This window comes from Paroedura picta, chromosome 2 (genome assembly GCF_049243985.1).
Source record: "Paroedura picta isolate Pp20150507F chromosome 2, Ppicta_v3.0, whole genome shotgun sequence".
Lineage (NCBI taxonomy): Eukaryota > Metazoa > Chordata > Lepidosauria > Squamata > Gekkonidae > Paroedura > Paroedura picta.
The window spans coordinates 149,307,953-149,333,149 of record NC_135370.1 but is presented as its reverse complement, the minus strand read 5'-3'; the positions used below and the strand labels follow the sequence as shown (position 1 = coordinate 149,333,149).

The window sequence follows — 25,197 nt, the reverse complement described above, 5'->3', positions numbered from 1 at the left end:
AAGTGCACCTTAGTTTTTCCCTTCTCTCAGCCATCTTTCCAATTTGACATCTCTGAGCATCTTTACGGCAGTTGGTTTGTGTCCAGATTTCTTCAGCACACAAGGCAGGTTGCCACAGTTCCTGGGGGTTTCTTGACTGTCTTCTCCTCCCAGAATTTGCATCTCCTCCCTTCCCCAACTCCACTGTATGTGGGGGAAGTTCTGGTCAGGTTTTAAAAATTAAACATGAAACATTTCTTTAAAATACTTTATTTAAAACAGTAGAGCAGTCTGGCCTCCCTTCCTCTCATTCCAGTGGCAGAGCACCTACTAAGCCTTTTAACAGAAAACTACATTTCTATATCTGAAGAGTTTCTGAGTCTTTCAGTGCAAACAACAGAATATTTATTATTTAATTAAAACATTTATAGGCCTTTGTTTCTCCCAGCTAATAGGAAGAATTCCCCTTGGAACCAAACCTTTCCTTTCCCATTTAATCTAGATTTAGTTCATACACCCAGCCTCCTGCAGGTAGCTCCAGCATGTCCCATTTTCTGTCCAGTCATTCTGCTTCTTCTTCAGAAGAAGATCAAGTCAACCCAGGAATGCTTCTGTAGCTGTGACCCACATGAGGCCTTTCTCTCTTTCTACCAAGTCTGCAAGCCTTTCCCAGTCCAAGCAGTTGACCCTGGTGCTAGAAACATGGCGAGCTGATGTGGGTCTGGTGGAAGGAGAGTGGGGTATAAAGCACCTCTGAGGGCACTGGGGCTTGTGAGTGAAAGATCGCACAGTGAGTCTCGTGGGAAGTCAGCACTGCCGAGATGTGCTTCAGTTCCTCTGTCAGTTGTCTGATCTCCCGGCGCAAAGCAGCATTCTGCCTCTCCAAATCTTCACTCTCCTTTAGTTAGAAAAAGAAAAAGAAAAGAAGATGATGATGATGATGACAGTGATCAAAAGGTAGTGAGAGGCTGTAGGGCCACTGTAGGGGGAGAATGTGAGGATTGGATGGGAAGTACCATGGCTACCAATTTCTCTGTATTGTTCTATGTCTCATGGAGACCGCCCTGAGCCTCAGGGAAGGGCGGTATACACATGTAATTAATTAATTAATAAGACAACTTTAGCATGTCTTGCATTAGTCTTTCTGTCCCTTTCCTTTTATTATGAAAATGTAGGGAATGTGGAAAGTTTTATCTCGCTAAAGTCACCCAGCAATCTTCCATGGCTGAATAGGAATTCAAACCTGAGACCCTCAAATTCTAGCCCAACCACTCCCCCCTACTAGTTCACCATACAAGATTGTGTCCTCCATTCTACAACAGTGCTGCAAGGTAGGTTAAGATAAAGAACTGGCCTAAGGTTGCTTCCACATGATGTTGTCGTTGTCCCAGCCCCAGCCCGCTTTAGGCCTTCTGTTCCCCATATTAAGGGAATGCCGATGGCTGCATGTGGAGGAGGAGCTGGGAATCAAACCCAGCTCCCCAGATTAGAGTAAAAGGAGCTGGCTTAAGGCACCACTACCTAATACAGTCACCTCAGGCAAGTTTATTAGGGCTGTTCACATGTCACAAAATCCTTGTGTCTGCCACATGGTTGCCATGACTCCTGTCAAAAAATATTCTCTTGGAGTTCCAGGCTTGGACTTAATTCCCAGGTCTGTGGGGGCCCAATTTGGATCAGGGCCATAGCACAGAGTGAAAGGTTGAGCCTCCCCCCACATGCCATTTTCATGACTTGGTGGCCCTAAGGAGCTGCTATTTGCCCCATTTAGTAAATGGGTTGGCTAAGTTAGATATAAAGAGCCTCTTGTGGCGCAGAGTGGTAAGGCAGCAGACATGCTGTCTGAAGCTCTGCCCATGAGGCTGGTAGTTCGATCCCAGCAGCCGGCTCAAGGATGACTCAGCCTTCCATCCTTCTGAGGTCAGTAAAATGAGTACCCAGCTTGCTGGGGGGTAAACGGTAATGACTGGGGAAGGCACTGGCAAACCACCCCGTATTGAGTCTGCCAAGAAAACGCTAGAGGGCCGTCACCCCAAGGGTCAGACATGATCCGGTGCTTGCACAGGGGATACCTTTGCCTTTACATTTAAGTTAGACATAATTTCCCACAGCTACCAATAGTACCTTTTCTGGGTCAGGAAAACATCACAGGCTTGGAGGAGTGATTTAAGTCTCCCTCTGCACTGTCTGCTCACCCAATCTGGATCTAGGGAACACATCTGTTGACCTTCCAACATTATATGGACTGTATAGGAATGATCATCCCTCAGTCACAATAATGGGCCCTAGGGGCATGGTAGCTTCAATGGCCAGCAAAGGAAGAAGATCACCATCTAAACTGCTTTCTTTACTGTAAAAGCACAACCTGTCGGACCTCAAGACATGACTCTAGGTGGTAGGTGGAGATCCACCTCTAGGTGGTAGGTGGAGATCCCCTGGGATTACAACTGATCTTTAGGAAACAAAGAGCAGTTTACCTGGAAAAATAACCACTTTGGCAGGCTTTGGTTTTATATACCTTCTTCTCCCAACCCCCCCCCCCCAGGCTTCACTCCCCAAAATCTGCTTTATTTCCCAACCCAGAGCTGGCAATTCCATCTCAGACACAAACTCAATGGGCAGTCTTAGGTACTGTACCTGAGTTCTTAATTTATATTATCATCAGTCAGTAAACCTTATAAAATCCAAACTGACTGCTCATCCAGTACCTGATTGGCCATTCCTGGAGGTGTGCCACCAACAGAGACAGAGCACTCTGCCAATGAGTGCCAATTAGCTGAAATTGCACCCTGCCAATGAGGGCAAATTAATTAAAATTGCACTCCCAATGAGGGCAAATCAGTTCAAATTGCACTCAGATAAGTCACTGCCTACCTGATTGCTCCCCTCCCTGGAAATATTCCCCCAACAGGAGATGGCCGACAGCCAGGAATGGCCTGCCCTGGTAGCTTAGCCTCAATCAGAAGGGAGCTCTCAGCCAGAAAAGGCTAATAACTGGTCAGCTCTCTGCCTCCAACTTCCTGCCAGTTTCAGAAGTTTGCTGGGTGGGACTAGGGAGCGGGAAGCATTTTAATCTTTCCCTCAGAACCACCCCCCTGAAAACCATCAATTCCAAGCTGCTTGGGAAGCATGAAACAACGTGGAATACTTTCTTAAAGAGGAGGTAAATGGCACTAGGAAAGGGTTAAATTCCCCCCCTACACACACACACAGTTTTCCGGGGGGGGGGGGATGATACTTGCAGAAGTATATGTAATTTATTGGCAGCACTGCAGACTTTTTGGGTGGAGCCAGGTGTGGGTGAAATTTGTGGAGAGGCCTTAGTGTAGTATAATGATATGGAGCCCACACTTCAAAGCAGCCATTTTCTCCAGGGAAATTGATCTCTGATCTCCTAGAGATGAGCTGTAAAACAGGGGATCCCCAGGTCCCACTTGGGGGCTGGCCTCCCTAAATGCACAGTTCTGTCCTGAGAACCTTAAGAGATCCTACTAGAACTACATTTCCCAAGATTCCCTGGAGAGAGGGAATAATTTATTTTAAAATTAAGTCCTAGGAGTAGGTATGTCTTGAGAAAAGAGCAAGCAAATTAAAACAAGGACAACAGCAAGAGGCATCATAATGTTCCATTTTAAAAACATTTTTTCCATTAGAAACTCATTTATTTTCTCCCATGGTTGCTAAAGAAAAGGGGAAAGGAATCGGGGAAGGGGGGAGGGGTCAAACAGTTCCATAAGGCCTGTAAACCGGATTTTGATTGCTATCCACCTGTTTCATGTTCATTATGCTTTCTGTTCTCGTTGTTATATATGTTTTAAATGTACTAGTTCTACTGTTCCGTGTACACCGCCCTGAGACGTCACAGTGAGGGGCCGTGTATAAATCAAATGAATAAATAAGTAAAAACGAATAACTAAATCCAGTTTGCCATAATCCAGGCAGCACCTATATGTAACAACTAGTGTTTTTACCACCCCTCCTGAGTGCAGTGTTGAAGGAGAGGTGCTAAGCTACGTGAAGTGGAAAAGGGTCGGTGTGGGCGGGGGGGGGAGGGGGGGTCATAGCGTGTCTCTAGCTCCTCGGCAGAATTTCCAGCCGGCTGACGTTTTTCCTGTAAACTCACATTCTGGGCAAACCCAGGGAGGGAAGCAGGCCCTGTGCTGATAGCAGTTGACATTTTCAGCCCTCGGCCCCCTCGTCTCCCCAGCCAGCAGCTGATGAGAAATGATAGTCGCGTATTCTCCACCCCAGGTTCCCGCTGCCTCGCGGGACTCTGTCGAGCACACATGTTTGCTCAGCTCAGGCCACATACATCCTGACCCGAGAGAGCTCGGGCCTGGGGAGAGTGAGGGGGGGGTCAATAACTGCCATCGAGAACGAGAAAAACCACCTGCCACAGGAAACCTGTTACTGCTCTGGAAGGAAAGTCTCGCTTGTTTCTTTCAGCAGCTGGGGAAAGCAGCGACACGGGGGGGGGGGGGATTCATCAGGCTTGTGGGTTCAGAGACGTGCAGGACAGGACTTCTTACAGAAAGCAATATTGTATTCTTCATTATCTTAACCCGAACTCCATCTTTGATTAGTTTAGGGCAGGGGTAGTCAAACTGCGGCCCTCCAGATGTCCATGGACTACAATTCCCAGCAAATGCTGGCAGGGGGCTCCTGGGAACTGTAGTCCATGGACATCTGGAGGACCACAGTTTGACTACCCCTGGTTTAGGGCTACGCTAGGCATGACATTTACACTTTTTTAGGGGGACTCAGACCTAACTTTTACATTTTTACAATCAGGCAACAGCTGCTGTGAACTAGTTCCCCCAAGCACCATAGAGGTCTGAATTGGAACCGTATTGTGCTGTGTGGAGAGAGGGGCCTTCAGTGATCCCCTGTGCTGTTTTCTCCACTCAAAATGGCCCTGGCAGAGCAAGGGCAAACAATATCCCGCAGGGTTGTTTTATGTCAAGAAAAATGCATTGTGGGGAGCCCTTGCTCCCACGATATCATGATCCTGATTCAAACTGGGATACTGCAGTTCTTAGGAAATTAGCTTCTAGCAGATGCCATCTGATTGCAACAGGGAAGTTTTTCCCCTTTAAAAACTTTCTTTGGAAGTTTTTAAGTAGAGGCTAAATAATGATCTAACAGAAATTCCTATTTTATGGATTTAGGCAGATTTTGAGTGGGTGAATAGGAAGGGATGTGCCATTGTTTGTCTCTTGTGGCCCTGCCTTGCATACTCAGGGAATTCTGGAGATTTTTGGTGGGGGGCTCATTTGGGCATTAAATTGGGGTAACCATGGGTGGGCAGGTGGTTGTGAGTTCCTGCATTGTACAGGGGGTTGGACTAAATGACCCTGGAAGTCCCTTTGAGCTATGATTCTATGATTCTATTCTATAGGGGGACCTAGACCTAACACGGCTAGTTTGCTCATTAGTTTACCTAATGTCAGAAGAGTTCCGTAACAATGAAAGATTGCATACCATAGGAGCTGTGGGATGCTTCATAGCTCACTGAAGTCTTTTGAGGCATCCCATGTTTATTTTATCTTAGGATAAGTAGAAGCTGGGGGAACAAGCATCACAACTTTGCTACCCTGCCATAAGGCAGCACCAAGAGAACCCAGAAGTGGACAGATAAAACAATCAGAAGGGATAGATTTCTGCTACACAGGCTTGATAGTGTCAATATTTGAGGCTGTGCTTCAGAGAAGGGCAGAAATTCCCTGGAAAGCAGGAAAAGGTGTTCTCAGGCCATGTCATGCAGCTCTGTCACTGCAGCTCTGAATTATTCTTGCTAGATAGATGCTTCCTTACATATACCTTCAAAAGGCAATTTAGGAAGAGTGGGGCTGGAAGCGCTACTCAAGATTGAACATTGCATTTGTTTCCATTTGGCTAATCATGTCTTGTGCCTTTATGTCTTAGGTGTCCAAGTGACAAATAAAAGCTATGAACATGAGAACTTAAAACAGCTTCCCACCCTGCTTTTTAGGAGTATACAAAAGTTTCTGCCATGAACTTCAAACACCATGTTCCTCAGGGCTGAAACAAATTAGCTGAAAACAGCAGGCTCAGGCAGCCTCACTTTATCCTGAGGGTACATCCAGAAAGCAATTAGGGTTTAACCCTTTAGCCTCACTTGGACCGTTTCCACACTAGAGGCTTTGCGCTGGGCTGAAGGCTGGAGTTTGAGCTGGGGCAGGTTGCCTTGCCTCTGCATGGGGCAGGGAAGCATTTGGCCTGGTGTACCTCGTCTGCCCCAGATTTGTGCTCCCTCACGGGAGCCGGGGCAACAAAGTTCCCAGTGTGGAAACACTCTTGGTTATGCTATACTCTATATTTCTGATTTCGGACCTGGAAGTAATGTCATGGTGCCACTTGTCACTCCATGAATTCCTTAAATCTCTTATAATTTCTAATGACAGAGATTTACAAAATTCCTAGAGTGTCATGCATTGTGTCACTTCCTGTTCTGAAAGTGGAAGTGACATCAGGATGTCATCAGTGCTGGGTGTTACCTCCCATATTGTTCCTATCTCTCCACAAAGAAACAGCAGGTGCATGGACCTGAAGAAGGTACATGAAGAAGTGAGCAGTGACTCACAAAAGCTTATACCCTGCCTCAAATTTTGTTAGTCTTTAAGGTGCTACTGGACGCTTGCTCTTTTCTACCACTACAGACAGACTAACATGGCTACCAATCTTAGTTAGCTTGGAGAGTTTTGATTCAATAAAGAAAGTGGCTTGTCTTTATTTATTATTCCGTTCTTTGTTGCTGCACCTGCTAAGCAAGCGTCTTTGCTTGCACTCTTGGGACCACAGGTGGTGTTGCAGTATGGAAGGGGTGCTAGAAACCAGTGCTATATGTGTCCCCTTCCAGGAGCCAGACAACATCCACAGCTTTCGTCGCTTGTTAATTAGGTGTGTCCTGCAATGGATAACACACTGAGGATAACAACTGAAACTGTCCAGTCCATTCCATTAAAAAATGCATCCTAAATTAGGGTCACAGAAGGACATGTTGTGACATGTAGCTCTGTTCTTAGAGAAAGAGACAGGAGGAGAAAACTCGGAAGCCAGTGTCAGAGCAGGCAGTGGGGTTGAGTGGCAGCTGCCGTGGCTGTGCTCTCACCCAATCCCATTTCTCGGTCAGGACATCAATGGCCTCACATTGCTGCTAAATAAGATGGTTGCCAATCGGAAAGAAGGGGAATCACCTCGTCAGTAAAGCAACTTAAGTCATTTTTTTAGAAAAATGGGGGTGGGGAGGAGGGGACTGGCCTGATTCAAACAGACACCAGTGAGAAGCTAAACCCATTCCCTGTGCTACTTCAAAGTACAGATTGGGGGATCACACACCTGAATACTTTCCTCCGAAGAAAAGATTCCCTAGACATACTAATCTATGCATCCATTTTATCTTACCTTTCCTCCAGTTAAGGTTAGCAGTCCTTATTCCCCCACTGGATTTCACAACCACCCTATGAGGCAGGTTATGCTCGCTGATTGAAAGTAACTGGCCCAGGGCGATCCAGTGAGACAGTATGACACTCTAACTACTGCATAGTCCTGGCAGGTGGAAAGCCATATCAGGGATTATATCAGGGAAAAGGCTAAGCTGCAGCTCTTCTCCCTGATGTTTAGTTTTCTGTATGAAGGAGCATTGATATGGCAGAGACAGCTCAAGGAATAAGCTGAACTGTGGCCAATGTGAAGGGAAAGAAGGAACAGTCCTTCATACAATCATGTGATCCTCCAGGCTGCATTTGAAGTGCTGTATTCCTGATGCCACTCTAAAGATATCACTCTAATGGCAGAAAGTGAAGAGGAACTAAAGAGCCTGTTGATGCGGGTGAAGGAGGAGAGTGCAAAAGTTGGCTTGAAACTCAACATCAAGAAAACAAAGATCATGGCATCCGGCTCTCTCAATTTCTGGCAAATGGATGGGGAAGAAATGGAGATAGTGACAGATTTTATTTTCCTGGGCTCCAAGATCACTACAGATGGGGACTGCAGCAAAGAAATTAAAAGACGCTTGCTCCTGGGGAGGAAAGCTATGGCAAATCTAGACAGCATCCTAAAAAGCAGAGACATCACCCTGCCAACAAAAGTGCATTTAGTCAAGGCTATGGTATTCCCAGTTGCAATGTATGGCTGCGAAAGCTGGACCATAAGGAAGGCCGAGCGTCAAAGAATTGAGGCTTTTGAACTCTGGTGCTGGAGAAGACTCTTGCGAGTCCCTTGGACTGCAAGGCGAACAAACCGGTCAGTCCTAGAGGAGATCAGCCCTGACTGCTCCTTAGAAGGCCAGATCCTGAAGATGAAACTCAAATACTTTGGCCACCTCATGAGAAGGAAGGACTCCCTGGATGATGGGGGCGATCAAGGGCAAAAGAAGAAGGGGACGGCAGAGAATGAGGTGGCTGGATGGAGTCACTGAAGCGGTAGGTGCAAACTTAAATGGACTCCGGGGAATGGTAGAGGACAGGAAGGCCTGGAGGATCATTGTCCATGCGGTCGCGATGGGTAGGACACGACTTCGCACCTAACAACAACCACAAATTCCTGATGCATTTCTGCCACCACACATGTTGTTGTTGACAAGTTAGGCTTATCAACGGAATTTGAATGGTTAGATGATAGAAACACTTACCACATGCAGAGTATCTGCTTTCTGCGTCTGTCTTTGCCGGCTCTTCTGGGCTGCAATGCGATTCTTTTCCCTTCTTTGCACTTTTCTCATGTCATCAGAGGATTCCTGGAAAAAGCACAAAGAACCAATGTGAGAGTTGACATCCCCTTGTGCTTACTGATAAGGATCCAACATGGAAGGCAAATGGAGGGATAGAAAGTCAAACCTCCTGTCATGTTCGTCAGAATCAATGTTAAGTGCATAGAGGAACGCTCCTTCTCCAAGCGTGCCCAAATCTTCCTTATAGAAGGCTTTCCTAATACAGACTTCTGTTAAAGTCTGTCCTTGACAGCACCCCTGAATTACATCTGTCAATAGGAAGGTTTGTTCTGCATTCAGTTAACAAAGAGATTTGGTGCTGATGTGGGAGTCCCATAAAATCTGAACACATCCACAAAATCCCGTAACTTTTGTGTCTACTTTTCTAAAGCCATTTTAAGTTATAATAATTTCATAGCTTCCACCAATATCTTTCCTCCCATTTGCTTAAATATATACCTTCATATATTTTCTATATATTTTATACTACTTTAAGCACTTTCTCCCTTGTTCCTATCAAGAGGAACAATATGTCTCTATTTCTGATTTTAAAACTTGCCGTGTCTGTCAAGGGGAAACCTGTCTCTTAGGGGAAATTATAATCTCTCCTTAGAAAAGTTGTTCTTGCTCTCTTCCAAAGGTTTTTCTCTCTAAGGCACATCAGTATTCCCCAAAGTTAACGAATATCTTCCTTGCAGGTAAAGTTTGACCAGTGCCAAATGGTGGGAGCTGTACTGCCAGATAGGTTGTTCTTTTGCTATCACATTTTGGAATACCATTTATTATGCTTTTCTGCAACAGCATCTGCAAGCTCTCTGTCTCTGCTGTGTTTTTACTTCCTGCAGTTCTGCAGTATGCTATGGTCTAGCCTCTCATCTTTGGTTCATATTTCTTTGTTGGAGGATATTCTTGAATCCCTTCCTAGAAAATTTTGCCGTTGCAGTCCTGAAAAAACCAGAGTGCTGGGAGTGTTCCTCTTCCCTGCCCATCAATGCTAATTCTCTTTCAAGACACCTCTAGCACCAAGGAAGACCTCAGGAGTCCAGCCAGGTAGATAAGAAAGAAGAAGAAGAAGAAGAAGAAGAAGAAGAAGAAGAAGAAGAAGAAGAAGAAGAAGAAGAAGAAGAAGAAGAAGAAGGAGTTGGTTCTTATATGCCGCTTTTCCCTACCCGAAGGAGGCTCAAAGCGGCTTACAGTCGCCTTCCCATTCCTCTCCAGTGGAGTTCATTCAGTCGTGCTGTTCTGCAAAGATCAAAACCTTCTTCCAGCCTAAATGAAGCTTCCTCCAAGTCCTTTACGGTGGAAGACTTGGCTTCTTAGGTTGGAGGAGGGCTTCAGCCTTCACAAAGCATAGTGGCAGGAACCACCCTGGTATGAAGCAGAGTTTCCACCTTTTATGTCTAACAAGGTTCCTGTGCCTTTAGCAGGCAGAAGTAAGACAGGGGGAGTTTTTCACCCCATCACAAGATCTGCTGGGAAATACTTCATCACTTGAATTTCTGCATGCCCTGCTATTCAAGTCCACAGGAGTCCTGAAAGGAAGAAGTGGAACCTCACAAAGAAACTGAAATGCTAATCCCCAAATCATACCTGTTTGCTGGAAGAAGATGAATGGCTGAAACTGCTGGAGTCGCTGCTGTCGGAGCTATGGGGCATGGCTCACAGCTCCCCCTGCCTGTGGACTCTCTCAGACCTACTTCCTCTAGGTCCCTAGTGGCTTTCTTGCCCTTTTCCTCTGGCTTTGACTCTTTCCTCAGTTCTGCCTCTGGTGCCGTGGTCACTTTCTCTGCTGCTTTCCTGAGGACTCTGCCTGTATTCCTCTCCTTCCAGACTCTGTGCCGTGCACGGCTGTTATCAGCCTTTCTTGAGGTCTGGGGTGCTGTGGTTTCTCGGAAGCCGTGAGGGACGCAACTGGAAGTCACATGGGCGGAAACTCTGAAGAAGAAAAGTTACAATGAAGAAAAAAAATCACCTCTGGGAAAATCAAAATAGTCTGTGAAAAAAACCCGAACCACCTCAGGCAGTTAGTGAGGCAGTTTCAGCCATAGCAGACTCAGTATAAGGCAGGGGATTCACATCTTCAGAGAGGAGAAAAACAGTTCCATTCAGATATATTTTGTTCAGTCGTAGCAATAAAATCAGCCCTCCAAGAGTAAAAAATACAACATTCAGTATTTTTAGAGCAAAACCAAATGATCACATACACTACAAACTTTACATTTGCTGCCACAAAAACAAAATGCTGCTGCTTCCACTACTGTTCTCTCCTGGGTGTAGTCTCCACGGGGCTTTTTACGCACTCCCAGATGGACTAAATCCTTGCAGTCTACACTGAATACGATTTCCATTTTGATTTGGGGCGCTTTAAATTTTCACTCTGCAACATGCATGATTGATCCTCAGTGACCCCATCTTTCCCACACGATATCCAGATATTTCAAAAAACCTCCATGATTAAATGTGCAGATTTTTGCTTTTTTTGAATTAACTCCCTTCTCTGTGCCTGGGAGCAAAGCAGACTTCCCTGATTGGCCACGGTGTCAGTTTAAAGACTTCGTGGTTCCTGGTTGCAAGGCTTCCCTTAAAGTGACTGGGGTCCAGAAACCATAACTTTTCTCCGTAGAGATTTGCCTCTCATTATATCTCTCTCTGCTGCTGTCGCCAATCTCCCCCCCCCTCCACTCAAGAAAAGAAAGAGACTCCTGCTGCGCTTGGCTCCCCTTTCCTGCTCTGAGCTTCCCCAATCAAATGCAGAACACTTTCTGTTTCAATTGGGGGGGGGGTAGAGGAATACCCGAGTTCAAAGCGATCTGAATTCAGCAGGATCCACAACGGAAAAAACAAAGTAAGCGCAGAATCAGCCCTGGTTACCAAGCAGAATTCAATTTTTTTTTTTGCAAGCTGGTCTATGTTTCAGCTATCATTTGCGTGTGGTATTTAGATCTTTATATAATAGACATAGGAATATAAACATAGATAATATAAAGGGTCTCAATAAGCCAAATTAGATCTGATGCAGGAAATCCATAACCAGATCTTCCAGCATTTTTCATTTCTGCATGATAGTAAATTGGGGCAGCATTGCTGGGAGAAGAGGTGCTAGCCCTTCTTCCCATGCAATTTCCTTGCAGAGGAAACAATACTGTGACCAAAACCCAACCCTCATGCACCTGTTTTCGGGTAGAAACAAGAAAGTCAGGATCTCCCGCATTACTTAAAAGAAAGATATCCATCAATGTAAGAGGAGCTTCCTAAAATTTATACACACAATTTGCTTTTGGTACTTCTGTTGGAGTTATGGGGCATGGTTACATAGTTATAAGGTGGGGGCAAATTTAAGATTATTTCCTCTCCTTTTTGTTGTTGATGGAATACTTGAAAAAAATTATCTTGCATTTGAGTAAATATAGTATAGTCATTGGCATATGAAATAAATATAGCGTGTGTAGCTTAGCCCAGGCTAGCCCAGTCAGGTCTTGGAAACTAAGCAGAGGCTACCCTTCTCAGTATTTGAATCAGAAATTTCCAAGGAACACCAGGGGCTCTACCCAGGTGCAGGCAATAGCAAGCCACCTGTGAATGTCTCTTGCTTGGAAAGACACAAAGCAAGAGTGGCCAAACTGTAGCTCTCCAGTTGTCCATGGACTACAATGCCCATGGTAATTGTAGTCCATGGACAAATGGAGACCCACAGTTTAGCCATTCCTGCCATACAGGGCTGCAACTTGACAGCAAAAGGAAATGATAGTATGTCATAATAGCCAACCTGGACTGCAGTAGGCCTTTGTTGGAACTACAAAAGACTTTGCTCAAGAAGGGAATATTTGCCACTATTTAACTCATTAGGTGTTTAGAAATGTAGATTAGTTTGAGCTATCATATTTCCAATAGCCACTTATGGCTGTGAAAGTTGCATGATGAAAAAATCGGACAAGAGGAAAATCAATTCATTTGAACTCTGATGAGCAAAGTTTAATTACAAAATCCTTGGGATAATTCTACACAATTCATTGGAATAAACTAGAATAAAAATGAGTTCTAATTAAGACTGACAAACCTGGACAAAATGGTAGTCTGGTTGCAATAACTAGAACATCAGGAGGCATCAAAGCAGTAACTATTGGGCCCCATCAAAAAAGTAATGATGGTCAAAATACTTGTGAAAACCCTGCTCAGGTTGGTAATGTACCTCTGAAACTTCATTTTAGAGACTAGATTCTCTGAGCATGCAGCTAGTACACTCTTCAGCTCTGAATTTTAGCATGTCAGTAATTTATACTTTTCTGCAATAGATATAGGTGTGGAACTTCTTGCCTTTGCTTGTACAATAGAATCCTCATCTGTTGACTGTTAAGAGAGAGTGAGTGTTTCCTGTCTTCACAAGCTACCTTAAGCTAAACTTTATATAAAGGTAGTCTATGAAAACAGATATATATGTGTGTGTGAGTGCATGTGTTTGCACATGTGTTTGTTTCTGTGTGTGTGTGTGTGTGTGTGTGTGTGTGTGTGTGTAGAGGCTTTTTCCAACAGTTTAAACTGAATCAGCAAGCAATATTGAAAAGCATATTGCCTCTGGGCATAAAGGTTCTATTCAGCTGTTATTGCTAATAACTATTGACATATAAAAATGTCTAGTCCCCTTTTAAAACCAATAACTATTAGCATATCTTGGCAGTGAATTCCGTAAGTCCGTTATCTGTTTGGTGAAGTTGTACTTCCTTTTCTGTGCCCTAGTGACAATTGTTTTAATTGTCTGCTTTAGAATCATAGAATCATAGAGTTAGAAGGGGCCATACAGACCATCTAGTCCAACCCCCTGCTCAACGTAGGATTAGCCCAAAGCATCCTAAAGCATCCAAGAAAAGTGTGTATCCAACGTTTGCTTGAAGACTGCCAGTGAGGGGGAGCTCACCACCTCCTTAGGCAGCCTAAGTTCTAGTATCATACACAAAAGGGATGGAGTGAAATGTCTCTAGCTATTTTTCTAGAAGCAAGATTGTATACACCTTTATAATGTCTTCCCAGCCATCTTTTTCATTTGTCTTTCCTCACAAGGTGCTCTAAGTTCTGGATCCATTTTGTTGCTCTTCTGCTGTAATAGTACATAATTTGAGAGTGACTATGAGGGGACATAGTATTCTACAGGTAGCTACACCTAAAATACGTCTAGAAATATATGTAGGTAGGTAGGTAGGTAGGTAGACAGACAGACAGACAGACAGACAGACAGACAGACAGACAGACAGATGATTTTATTGTAAATGTTTCAAAAAAATCCCTAATATGGAATTTCCCGTTGTTGTGGTGTACAGTTAATGTTTTCATTAAGTGCATAGAAATACCCCTTTTGGTTTTGCTTCATTTTCTTTCTTTAAACAAAAACACCTTGATTTGACTTTGTTAAATTTATTATTAAAACTATCAGTTTTCTAGTTATTAAATTAACTGTTTTCATCAGGAAGCACATATAGAATGAGAAATTTCTTCAGCATCCTCTGGGGGTGAAATTCTCTCGGGAATCATCTCTCTCCCCCAAGGGCAGAGCTGTCACTTGGATGGAAAGAGGGAGTGAACCATGACTTCCACAGGCTTCAAACTGTGACCCTCTCCATGCTGAGAGATCCTGATGTTCTGAAGAAGGTGTTGACCACATGAGCTGTCAAGTCTGTACATGACAGGGCCTGGATTCCTTGTGTACATTTCTGAGTTCTCTCATCTTCTGAAGCAGGCCAGCCTCCTTTGCTTTGTGAGTCCAAGCCCCTAGAGATGGCCCTGCATAGCCAGGTCTTATCTGCCAGATACAACATCCCCATGTTATAGACAATTAAGAGTACTTCTGGCAAAGCAGGCAAAAGGAAGAACAGGCAAGTCTTCTCTTGGAGAACTCTACATGTATTTATATATGAATCCAAACATTCCCATATAATACGGAAAGCTGAGTAGTAATAGAGTCCATAGCTGAAGAAAGTAAACTCTGCATCTTCCTGTGCTTCACTTTTATGAACTGTTTGTTTTAGTGTTTTTCTTACAGTTGAGTTCTTTTTTTACCTTCTTGACAGAATTTTTTTAAACTAGAGATGATTTTTTAAAAATTTTGTTCATTGGACTTTGCTCATAAACTAGGATGGTATTCCCTTGGACTTTTATGTAACTTTCCTAATTTGGGCTGAATTTTTTTAGCTGAAGTTCTGTTCTTATTTCTAAGTGTTTTTAAATAACTTCCAAGTATACTGAAGATATTTGACCCTTCCACCTTTCTCTTTCAGATTCCTACTAATTCTTGTAGCTTCAAGCACTTTTTTCTGTTAACAATATATGTGATTATGTTGCATTTTCTGGGGAAACTGAAAAATGGAAACAGAACTAAGCAACAGGATTGGTTCTCACTCTTTTCTTCTTCTTCCCTCTATAAGGCTATGAAGCCAAATCCCAATTTAGCTGTGTCAAAGACAATGTAACTATACAGCAACCTTGTCTCATACTTTTTTTTTGTCTTATCTGGTTCCTGTATAGTTTGACTTTTTATGAAATCATGTTGTTACCATTTGATTTCCAGCTCAGCTTATTGATATTATTCACATTTCAAACTTTCTGTTATGGTTCTCTACCTTTTGTGTTCTCATGCATATTCAAAATCAGTAAAATATCATTTTAAACAGCTAAACTGTTAACCAAGCACATTTATACCTGTTATCTGTCTATATATGAATTCAGTATGGCCATTCATTCACTTGCTGCTCAAGCAAGGCTTCAGTTTGTCTCCAGTGCAGCCTTTCTCAACTTTTTTACCATTGAGACCCCCCTGAAACATTACCCAGGCTTCAAGAAACCTTAGATGTGACATGATTGTACAGAATATGATTGGAAGGCATAGCTGTGTACACGCTCACCTGTGACTCCTCCTCTTCCCACCCGCTTCAGGCCCATCATTGCCAATTTTGAGGGGTGAGTGGGTCAATATGACCATATATAGTCATATCTCCTGATAAACATTTGACAAATTTTAAAAATATATACAAAATTAACTCCCACCTTTTCAGGGCTGTCAAGAAACCCCAGAGTTTCATGAAACCCTGGTTAAGAAAGCCTGCTTAAGTGTGCCATATTTTCATACAGTATTTTTTGCCATTTCCTCCATGGTATAACTGGAGTCACAGAAGAGATCTCATTGGAATGCTATTTTCTTGCCAATCCCGGATTCATTGCCAACAGCAAATAAGTAATAAGTTGTCTCTGGAAAGGCCTATGTTTGTAATGCCATTTTTTTGGCTTTCTTTTCTGTATTCACTGGTATGTAATGCTACAGTGTATATGAGCTCAAATGCCTTCAGGCATTAGTTATATTTGTTTAAAATCTAAATTAAAGTTCTAAATATAAACCGTTACCAATTTGCATACCTATTGTGTGGGACTGCCCGTCTTTGAGAGAGAAAAAATCCCACTGACTCTGCAGATGCTAAAAGACTGAAAAGTCTGAATGAGCAAAAGAAAAGTAGGGCAAGTTTAAAAATGAAAATGGGCATGCCAGCCCTTGAAGTCCCTATAGGCAATTGCCATTTTTTAAAAGACCTCAAACAGGATGTCTTGAGCTTACCTTTGTAGGCATGCATGATAGAAAGATTTAGGGAATTAACTGGTTGTTGGCTAGTTGAGCTTGTTTAAGCCTATGGGGAAGAGCCTCTTGTGGCGCAGAGTGGTAAGGCAGCAGACATGCAATCTGAAAGCTCTGCTCATGAGGCTGGGAGTTCAAGGTTGACTCAGCCTTCCATCCTTCCGAGGTCGGTAAAATGAGTACCCAGCTTGCTGGGGGGTAAACGGTAATGACTGGGGAAGGCCCTGGCAAACCACCCCGTATTGAGTCTGCCATGAAAACGCTGGAGGGCGTCACCCCAAGGGTCAGACATGACCCAGTGCTTGCACAGGGGTTACTTTTACCTTTACCTTTAAGCCTATTAGGAAGAGATCACTATGCTGCTGATGCTCATGAACATAAACAATCATGGTAGAGAGCTTTCACCTGAAATTTTCTGACCATTTCTGGAAACACTGCTAGAAGGAACCCCAGTGGCTATTCCATACTTCAGTGAATCACAGGTCCATCAGAAGAACAACTCATAGCACAACTGAAAGAAATGCTACAAAAGAGAAGATCTATTCTTTATATTCCACTTTTCATTACCCAAAGAAGTCCAAAGCAGCTCACAAACACCTTTCCATTCCTCTCCCCACAACAGACACCCTGCGAGATAGGTGGGGCTGAAAGAGAGCTCCAACACAACTGCTATATAAGAACAGCTCTAAAAGAACCATGGTGAGCCTAGGGTTACCCAACTGGCTGCATGTGGAGGACCGGGGAAGCAAACTTGGTTCTCTAGATTAGAGACTGCCGCTCTTAACCACTACACCATGGCATGATCAATCAGGAAATGGAAGCAAGAAAGAGAACTATCAGATCGGAGCCTCCAGTATCACATATCTAGGGTACTGAATTGATGTGCCTGGAATATACCCAGCTTTGGACAATATAATACTACAAGCCTTCCTAGAATTACTCACTTTCATTATGTCTTCTTGAAAGATAAACCCAGAATCTTTCCCTCAGTGGAAGGGGCTCAGTGGAAGTATACTCACCAGCACAATTAACACATGAAGCTGTCTTAGGCTGGTTCATACCATTTGGTCTATAGACCTGGGAACAGGTCGATAGGATCTCAGAGATCTTTGCTATCTGACCTTTTTAAAAACTGGACATACTGTGGGACTGAACCTCTGATTTTTCTACATGCAAAACAGGTGCTCTATCACTAAGCCAACTCAACCCCTTTTAAAGCCTCAAAATGACGAAGTGACCGGTTTCAATTCTGACTATCTTGTTATTCATCATGATGATGATGAAGCAAAGCTATTATCCATTGTGTGGGAAGCCTCATACTCTGAGGCTGGAGTTGTCCTCGGTTACATACTGCCTGAATGTACTGATGTACTTGTTCCCTTCTACTCTAAGATAATGATCTCAACCATTATCACCATACTTATTTCATTTCTATATTGGCCCTCCCTGCAAGCAGGCTCGGGGCAGTTTACAATAATATAATAGTCTGAGGAAGAGTGCTTGCACTCGAAAGCTCACGCCTTGAATAAATCTTTGTCGGCCTTAAAGGTGCCACTGGACTTTGATTTTGTTTTGTTGTATTGCTTCAGACCAAGAGAGCTGCTCACTGGAATAATATAAACACAATTAAAAACAGTACTCCCGCCCCTCCTCTTAAATACCCGTCACTGGGCTAACCAGACTGGGATGGTTTAAAATGGGACGGGAGGGGGGGGAGCCAAGGAGAAGGAGGGGACCCATGTAGTTTTCAGACAGCCATGGCCTGATAAAAAAGCCCTGGCTATCATTGCAGAAATAATGAAATTCTACAGTATTGCTGCCGTTTTGAATTCTGAACAGACTGCAAACCACTTCTTGGTCTCTTTTTAAAAAGACAATATCTTTTTCATCACACTATCACACTAAGAAATTATTGACAGTAATGGTGGATAAGCTTTGCTAAGGGATTTCCCTTGGTATCTTGTGGAAACTGTGGACACACTGATTTAATTACGCAGTAGGACTGATAGACCATGCTAATTACACAAACTCTCAGTTAAACTACCTTTTGGACACACTATTGCCAAGCATGATATTTCTGTAAGCAAATGTATTTCTCTTAGATTCTCAGTTTTACTGGACTGTATGCCCTCTCTGGCATACAAAGCTATTTCACCTCCAACCTTTCCTTCCCTATCCTTCTGATAACATTTATATCCAGGAATCACTGTATCTCATTAATTAGCCTCATCCCACCAGATTTCTGAAATGTCCACAATGTCTACATTCTTCTTGGATACTAAGCATTTATGTTCCCCCACTTTACCAGCTTGGTGTAGAAAGCCAGCTCGGTGTAGTGGTTAGGACTGCTGACTTCTAATCTGGTCAGCCCGGTTCAGTTCTGCACTCCCTCACATGTAGCCAGCTGGGTGACCCTGGGCTTGCCACAGCACTGATAAAGCCGTTCTCACTGAGCAGTAATATCATGGCTCTCTCAGCCTCACCTACCTCACAGGGTGTCTGTTGTGGGGAGAGGAAAGGGAAGGCAATTGTAAGCCGCTTTGAGACTCCTTCAGGCAGAGAAAAGCGGCATATAAGAACCAACTCTTCTTCTTCTACCTCAGAGACTTCTAGCATTTGTATATCAATCTCTACAGTTCCCCAGACATGTTGGGCCTACAGCCTTCTCCCTGTGGCCTCTAGACCTTGCCAGGCAGACAATATTGTTTGTCACCCTCTCAGTGGCCAGTCCTAGTCCACTTCTCCCCTAGAAGAGTAACAGCTGCCCTTTCGTCTCTTAAGAAGATGGCCATTCTGAACCAGAGACTCCCCCTTTTGCCCCAGTGTTGTTCCTAAGGATCTGCTGCTGACCTCCAAGAACAAAATCTGCAGGGGAATTACAGCACTACTGCCTGGACTGGGTAGAGGATGTCAGTCTGTTCCCCTCCATGCAGTCTGCCAATGGCTGGATACACCCTGATTTCTGTTGTTTTTACAGTTTTCCCATTTTGTGAGTTTTGTTGATTTGTATATGTTAAGGGTTCATGTTATTGTTGGTGATACCATTAATTAATTTTGTTCTGCTGTTTATTATTTTGTTGGAATCCACCTCGAGAGTAAAAGAGTGCAAAAAAGGTCCTCATATAAATAAACGAGATTGCTGCCTGCTCCGATAGAGAACTCACCAACATATACATTTTGTGGCAGTTTGCCAAAGGTGTACGGGTGCTGCTGCACAATCGTTTTCATACGCACAAAGAAGCTGGAACAGAAAATTCCATCTGGCAGTGGCTCCAGTAGTAACATTTTGTTCATGCTTTGCCTAAGGTCCCAGGTGGGGGATTCAGATTCCTCCCATGAGACTCACTGGGTTTCTTGATCTCAATCACAGCAGCAATGAACCTGTTATCTGTGGTGTTAACAGAGAGACTAAAAGTGCAGACTAGGTTTCGGCTTCTGTAGTAGCTGTGAAAAGCAAGGAGCCCTTCAGAAAGGCCACAGTTTGAGGCAGGGGGTGGGCTGGAGACTGTGCCTTATTGCTCAAACTCCTTCTTAGGCACCCAGGGTATTGTTGAAAAGTAATGGGCTGCATCCTAGGGTAAGAAGGAAGCATCTCTGTGATGTCTAAGTTCAGAGGCCACCCAAGAAAATCCAACAAGAGCACAAGACTTCAGTGTTTCAAATAAGAGGGTCTGAACCACTATGTCCCCCTGCCCTAAAGCCTTTAGGGGGTCCTAGGCACATACCACTGATCTCTCAGCTTCAGCCTTCCCATCATTACACTGAGTTACCAGAGAAGATCTTTTAAAAGTTAGTTGGAATAGTGTGTGTAAAATATTTTGATTACAGGATAATCCCTCCATCATGAACTTAGGACCCTTCCAGATAACCAACCTGCTCTTAGGTCAGGCATATGTATGTTAGAGTAGCTTTGTCTGTATCACCCTTCCAAGGGATTTTTATATTGTTGGCTTATTACTTTAATCTTAAATCTCTTTGAGCAGGACTCTCATGAGGTGGCACAGAAACCACTTAAATAAATAAATCAGATTTCCCCACAAATCCAGTACAGATGTGAGATAAAATTACCCATTAGCACTGACTCTCATGTTAAAAAGTTAACAAGCTCTGGATTGCGAAATACCTGGAGATTTCGAGAGCAGAGCCAGTAGTGGGTGGGATCTGGGGTGGTCTTCAGTGTTGTATGGAGTCCACCCTCCAAAGCAGCCAGAGGAATTCATCTCTTTAGTGTGGAGATGACCTGTAATTCCTGGGGATCCTCAGGTCCTACCTGGGTACTGACATCCCTATAAACATTCTTGTGGCTTTTTGCATCATGTACCCCTCCGGATGCATGATGCCACACAATCTGCCACATATTGGCAGTTAGTGTTAAAAACCCTTCTTACTACTTCGTTGTTGGTAGAATAATAAATAGATGGTAGAATAAATAGATGGTATCAGTCCGCAGTCCAGGGGTTGGGGAACACTGTTTTAGACTGATTAAACATTTTATGAGTGATTCAAGTAAGCTTCCACCATCTGGGAGAATTTAAATGCCATAGATACAATTCCTGGATATTTAAGCACATTTGCATTTCACTGAAATTACGAGCACGTAAATGGGATCTGGGCTTGTGTCCTCAGTTCTAATGGAGAATAAATATTAATTGTGATACCATTTTAGCAGTTTTAAAATGTATTTATATTTATTTATTACATTTTTTTTGAAGCACAAAAGAAAACATACATATAGCGGGACCTGAGTTTTTAGATGGCTTCCTGGCTTAATAATATTAAATACAGAAGTATGCTATGTTGTACTGTTCTTGCCACATAAAAATGAGAAACGCAGATTGATTCTATCATTCTGCAGAAGCCCTGCGTTGTGAGCAGCTTTCTGTTCATGACATTTTTCATGCAAACCAACACACAAGCTAGCCTGTAAGACAGCAAGTGATTTGCATAGGAGTTTATGAAAATGTTGTGTCTTGTCTCTGCTGAGAGGTGAAAAACCAACAGCCCCACTGAACCAGGTTCTCTGTTTATCTAAAGGTAGTCTTTCTAAAATGTCACCTGACTACCTCAGAAATGGTAGACAGGGTCTTCTCAGGGGCACTGAGGGTTTGAGCTGCTTTTTAGATTGGCTCCACAAAAAATGTAAAAATCCAAGGTACAAGCTAGCCAAAATTAAGTACTTCTTTTCCGTGTGGGAGATTTAAACAGAGTTGCCATTCTCTAGGTAGGGCCTGAAGGTTGCTAGGCTGAGCATGGCAACTGGCAGGAGAGCTGGGGGTGGGAACATGGGGGGAGGGTGTTATTGTGAGAGTATGATGATGTCACTCAAGGGGATAGCCCAGAAGTGACAGCAATAGCTATAGGAATCTGTAGAAACTTTATAGTAAAAGCATAGTGTTTCTGGAAATTCCTAAAGCTACTGCTGTCATCACATCTATGAGGCTGGTGAGTTTTGCAGTGGTAGCCAGCAACGGGAGCTCTGCTGAGGGCTTGCAGGCCTACCTGGAGATCTGTTGGAGTTACAACTGGTAGGATTATGACTGTTGGGAATAACCGACAAAAACATTCTTAGAGAAGATTGAGTTATTGCAATATTGAGGTATTTCCATTTTTATTTTTGTAATTTTGATCTTTACATCGAACTAACATGTAGCATGGGGGTATATGTATATGTTGCATAATATATTATATTACTAGAAATTAAGCCCATTTTACAGAATAATAAAATGGGCACTAGGCAAGAGTTCTTGGGGAAGCCTCTGGAGGGTGAAGGCTTCCCGGGGGCTGGGATGGGGCGGGCAGCGGAGAGCAACCTGGGGCGTCCCTCCACCCACCCAGCAGTGGCCCTGGTCTGTGTCCAGACCCCAGGAGCAGGCTGGCCGCACCAGCGAGGCTGTGAGGCTGCTCCCAGAACTGGGAGAAGGCCGCTGCCCCCCACCCACCCACCCACCCACCCGGCAGTCTCCCTCAGCCTTCGCCCGGCTGCAGGAGCAGCCCCGCTGCGTCTGTGATGCAGCGAAGCTGCTCCCGCAGCTGGGAGAAGGCTGCTCCCCCTCCCCAACAGCCCTTACCCTTTTATTTAATCCGCTCTGCAGGAGCGGTTAAAGATACATATTTAGAATTCACTGATGAAGATATTGAAAACAGACTATACCTGGGAATCCGTTTTGAAATTGTTTTGAACATTGTGATATTGTTTTGAACATTAAATCTCTCCGCCATCGCCAGCTTGAGACTTTTTTCTTCTACTTTATTATGGCTGACCAGTCCTCACCTGTCAAAATTGGATTATGGCTGAGATCCTGGAGCTGGGAGGGAGCAACTTTTTAACCCTGTGTTGCTTCCACAGGGTTTACTTTAAGATGCCAAAGGGCTTTGCTAGTGAACATAGCCATAAATGTGTTGGAAATGACTCTCTGCGCGATATCTCCTGACTTGATACTCAAACAGGAACTCTCTTCAGTATAGAATTAGTGAGACAGATAGGAACACTGACCATTCCCCTTCTGATCTCACTGACCTGTCCCTAGAGGATAATTTCCTATTTTCTCAGTCTTCATCCTCTTCTCCATTCCTCAAACCTGCAACATGACGGAGCCTCCAGCTGTGGCAGGGGAAGCCATGGCAGGAGGAGGCCAGGGGGGAGGGGGAGGCAGCAGGGAGTCTGAGTTGAGGAAGGGTGAGGGAGGAGGGAGTTTGTGAGGGGGAGGGAACCAAGAGTCTGTGTTGTAGGGAGGTGAGAGGGAGCAAGGAGTCTGGGTACGGGGAAGATGGGAGGGAGCAGGGAGTGTGGGTGGGGGAGGGAGGAGGGAGTCTGTGTGTGTGTCTGTGAAAGGGGGGAGGGACCAGGAAGGAGGTAAGGTAAGTGAGATGTATGGGTGGCAAGGGCAGGGGCAAATGAGGGGAAGGAGTTTGTGTGTCTGTATGTCTGTGTGTGTCTGAGAGAGGGGAAGTGGGGAGGGTTAGGCAAGTAAAGGGGCAGGGGGGTGAGGTCAGGGGGGAATTGAAGGGAAGGAGTTTGTGTGTGAGAGAGAGGTGGGGAGGGGGACCAAGGAGCCCCTGAGCAGGTATGTGTTCCACATACATGTGAAAGTCCATCTGTCACTACTTTTTTTTAAATGTAACGTATGCAATGCCATGTGGTTTCCTGTCTCAAAAATTAGACGGTGATTTAACTTAGCAACTACCCATTACTTGTGGTGGGACAAACACCCAGGGCACCTTTCATAATGTACATATTTGTTATTCTTGGAGATAATGTCTGGGTAAGAAAAATGTAGCATATAAAGTGGTCCTGACTAGTAGAATGAGGTGCACCTCAACCTCAATGTTATCTGTCACAGCTTTATCCTATAAAGAACCGAGTCTTAAAATAGAAGAGCTGGGTTTTTAGACTCTGTTTTTCACCACTTAAAGGAGTCCCAAAGTGACATCTTTTCCTTCCTTTCCCACAACAGGCACCCTGTGTGGTAGGTGGCCCTGAGAGAGCTCTAAGTAAACTACTTTGCAAGAACTACATTTAATAGAAAAGCAATGGCCAATTTCAGTGAAGCATTGCCCACTAGACTGGGAAACCTAGTTTCTCTCTCTCTTTCTCTCTTTCTCTCTCTCTTTCTCTCTCTCTCTGTGCTGAAATTTCACCTGTGGTACAAACACAAGCAAAACAACTGTTATGTCAGGGAGATTCTAGGATTTCCCCTGGTGGCTCTACAAGTAACAGCTCAGCACTCTCATTCTGCAGAACTCTGATAACATCAGGGCAACGTGGAAGTTACTGGTAGAAGAAACTCTTCCGTGAAGCTTCATCTGAGGTGCCAAACCACATAATAAATCCTCAAATGGGCAAAGTTGTCCTCAGTTGCATCCCAACTGTTCCTCTACAGAAGGCATAGGTTGCTAACAGGTGGGGCTCACCCCCATTTCTGACACCTGTTTCTGACACGCCCATTTCTGACACCTGTTCTGACACCATTTCTGACACCCCCACTCTGACACCAGAGTGGCCAAGACATGAATGTCGTCTCCTTCAGGGAGTGGAATGAGCTAGAATTTTTTCCTTGTGTTTTTCTTGTAGGGAGTTTTCTTTTAGTATGGTGAAACTTTCAAAAATAGTACCCATACTTGTAACCTAAAGAGATCTAAAGTGTGTTCACTCACTTCACGTTTCAACAGGCCTTTTCAATTTTTCTCCAGAATGCAACAGTGCTTTCTGCCAGGCATTAGGAACCCTTAATGGCATGTCCAAGTTTGTTTCCCAACATTAACCCTCCCAGGCATAACAAGTAGGGATGTCCATTCATAGACTCATACAGCGGGAAAGGTCTCTGTTTTGTTTAGTACATCAGCCAAGACTAATCAAGTATGAGGCCTAGGGGGAGGACTCTAAAAAGTTGGGGAAATGATTTATTTTCCGAGAACCTTTTATGTCATCAATAAAAGTTATTATAACTAACTAGGGTTATTAAAAATAATGGCTGTCAAGAGAGAAGCCATCTTTTGAGGAATGTTCCACTTGACATATTTGTCTCCCCCCCCCCACCCACCCACACAGCAGCCCTATGATTAGTTCCTCAAGGTCTTTTCTCTGGCCTAAAAATTAGCTCACCAATTTCAACTGGGTGAGGAGGAAAGAAAGTGAATTTGCTGTTCTTCAAGAATTTTCCTGAGAGAAAGGCCAATAATTGGTTAGAGCAGTGGTCCCCAACCACCGGGCCTTGGCCCGGTGCCGGGCCGCGAAGACCTTGGCACCGGCCACGGCTCCCTCTCCCCGCCCCCCCCCCCCGCAGTGAGAAACTTCCCAGGCCGCAAGCAAATCGGCCGCCAAAGCAGCCGATTAGCTTGCGGCCCGGCAAGCTTCTTGCTGCGGGAGGGGGGGGAA

At 44.2% G+C, this 25,197-nt stretch overlaps 1 protein-coding gene across 2 annotated transcripts; it reads right to left on the bottom strand.

Moving 5' to 3' along the window:
* Positions 1 to 267: 267 nt before the first annotated feature.
* On the bottom strand, positions 268 to 22,857 carry BATF (basic leucine zipper ATF-like transcription factor). 2 transcript variants are annotated; one of them, XM_077323267.1, is made up of 4 exons: positions 22,840 to 22,857; positions 10,301 to 10,645; positions 8,633 to 8,737; positions 268 to 877 (listed from the first exon to the last, which is right to left on the bottom strand). In XM_077323267.1, exons 2-4 carry the CDS (start codon positions 10,364 to 10,366, stop codon positions 674 to 676), a joined length of 375 nt encoding a protein of 124 aa, XP_077179382.1. In that variant the 5' UTR covers positions 10,367 to 10,645; positions 22,840 to 22,857; the 3' UTR covers positions 268 to 673. The 2 variants fall into 2 exon arrangements, with proteins under 2 accessions (XP_077179382.1, XP_077179383.1); XM_077323268.1 differs by lacking the exon at positions 22,840 to 22,857 and adding an exon at positions 13,717 to 13,732.
* Positions 22,858 to 25,197: the final 2,340 nt, after the last annotated feature.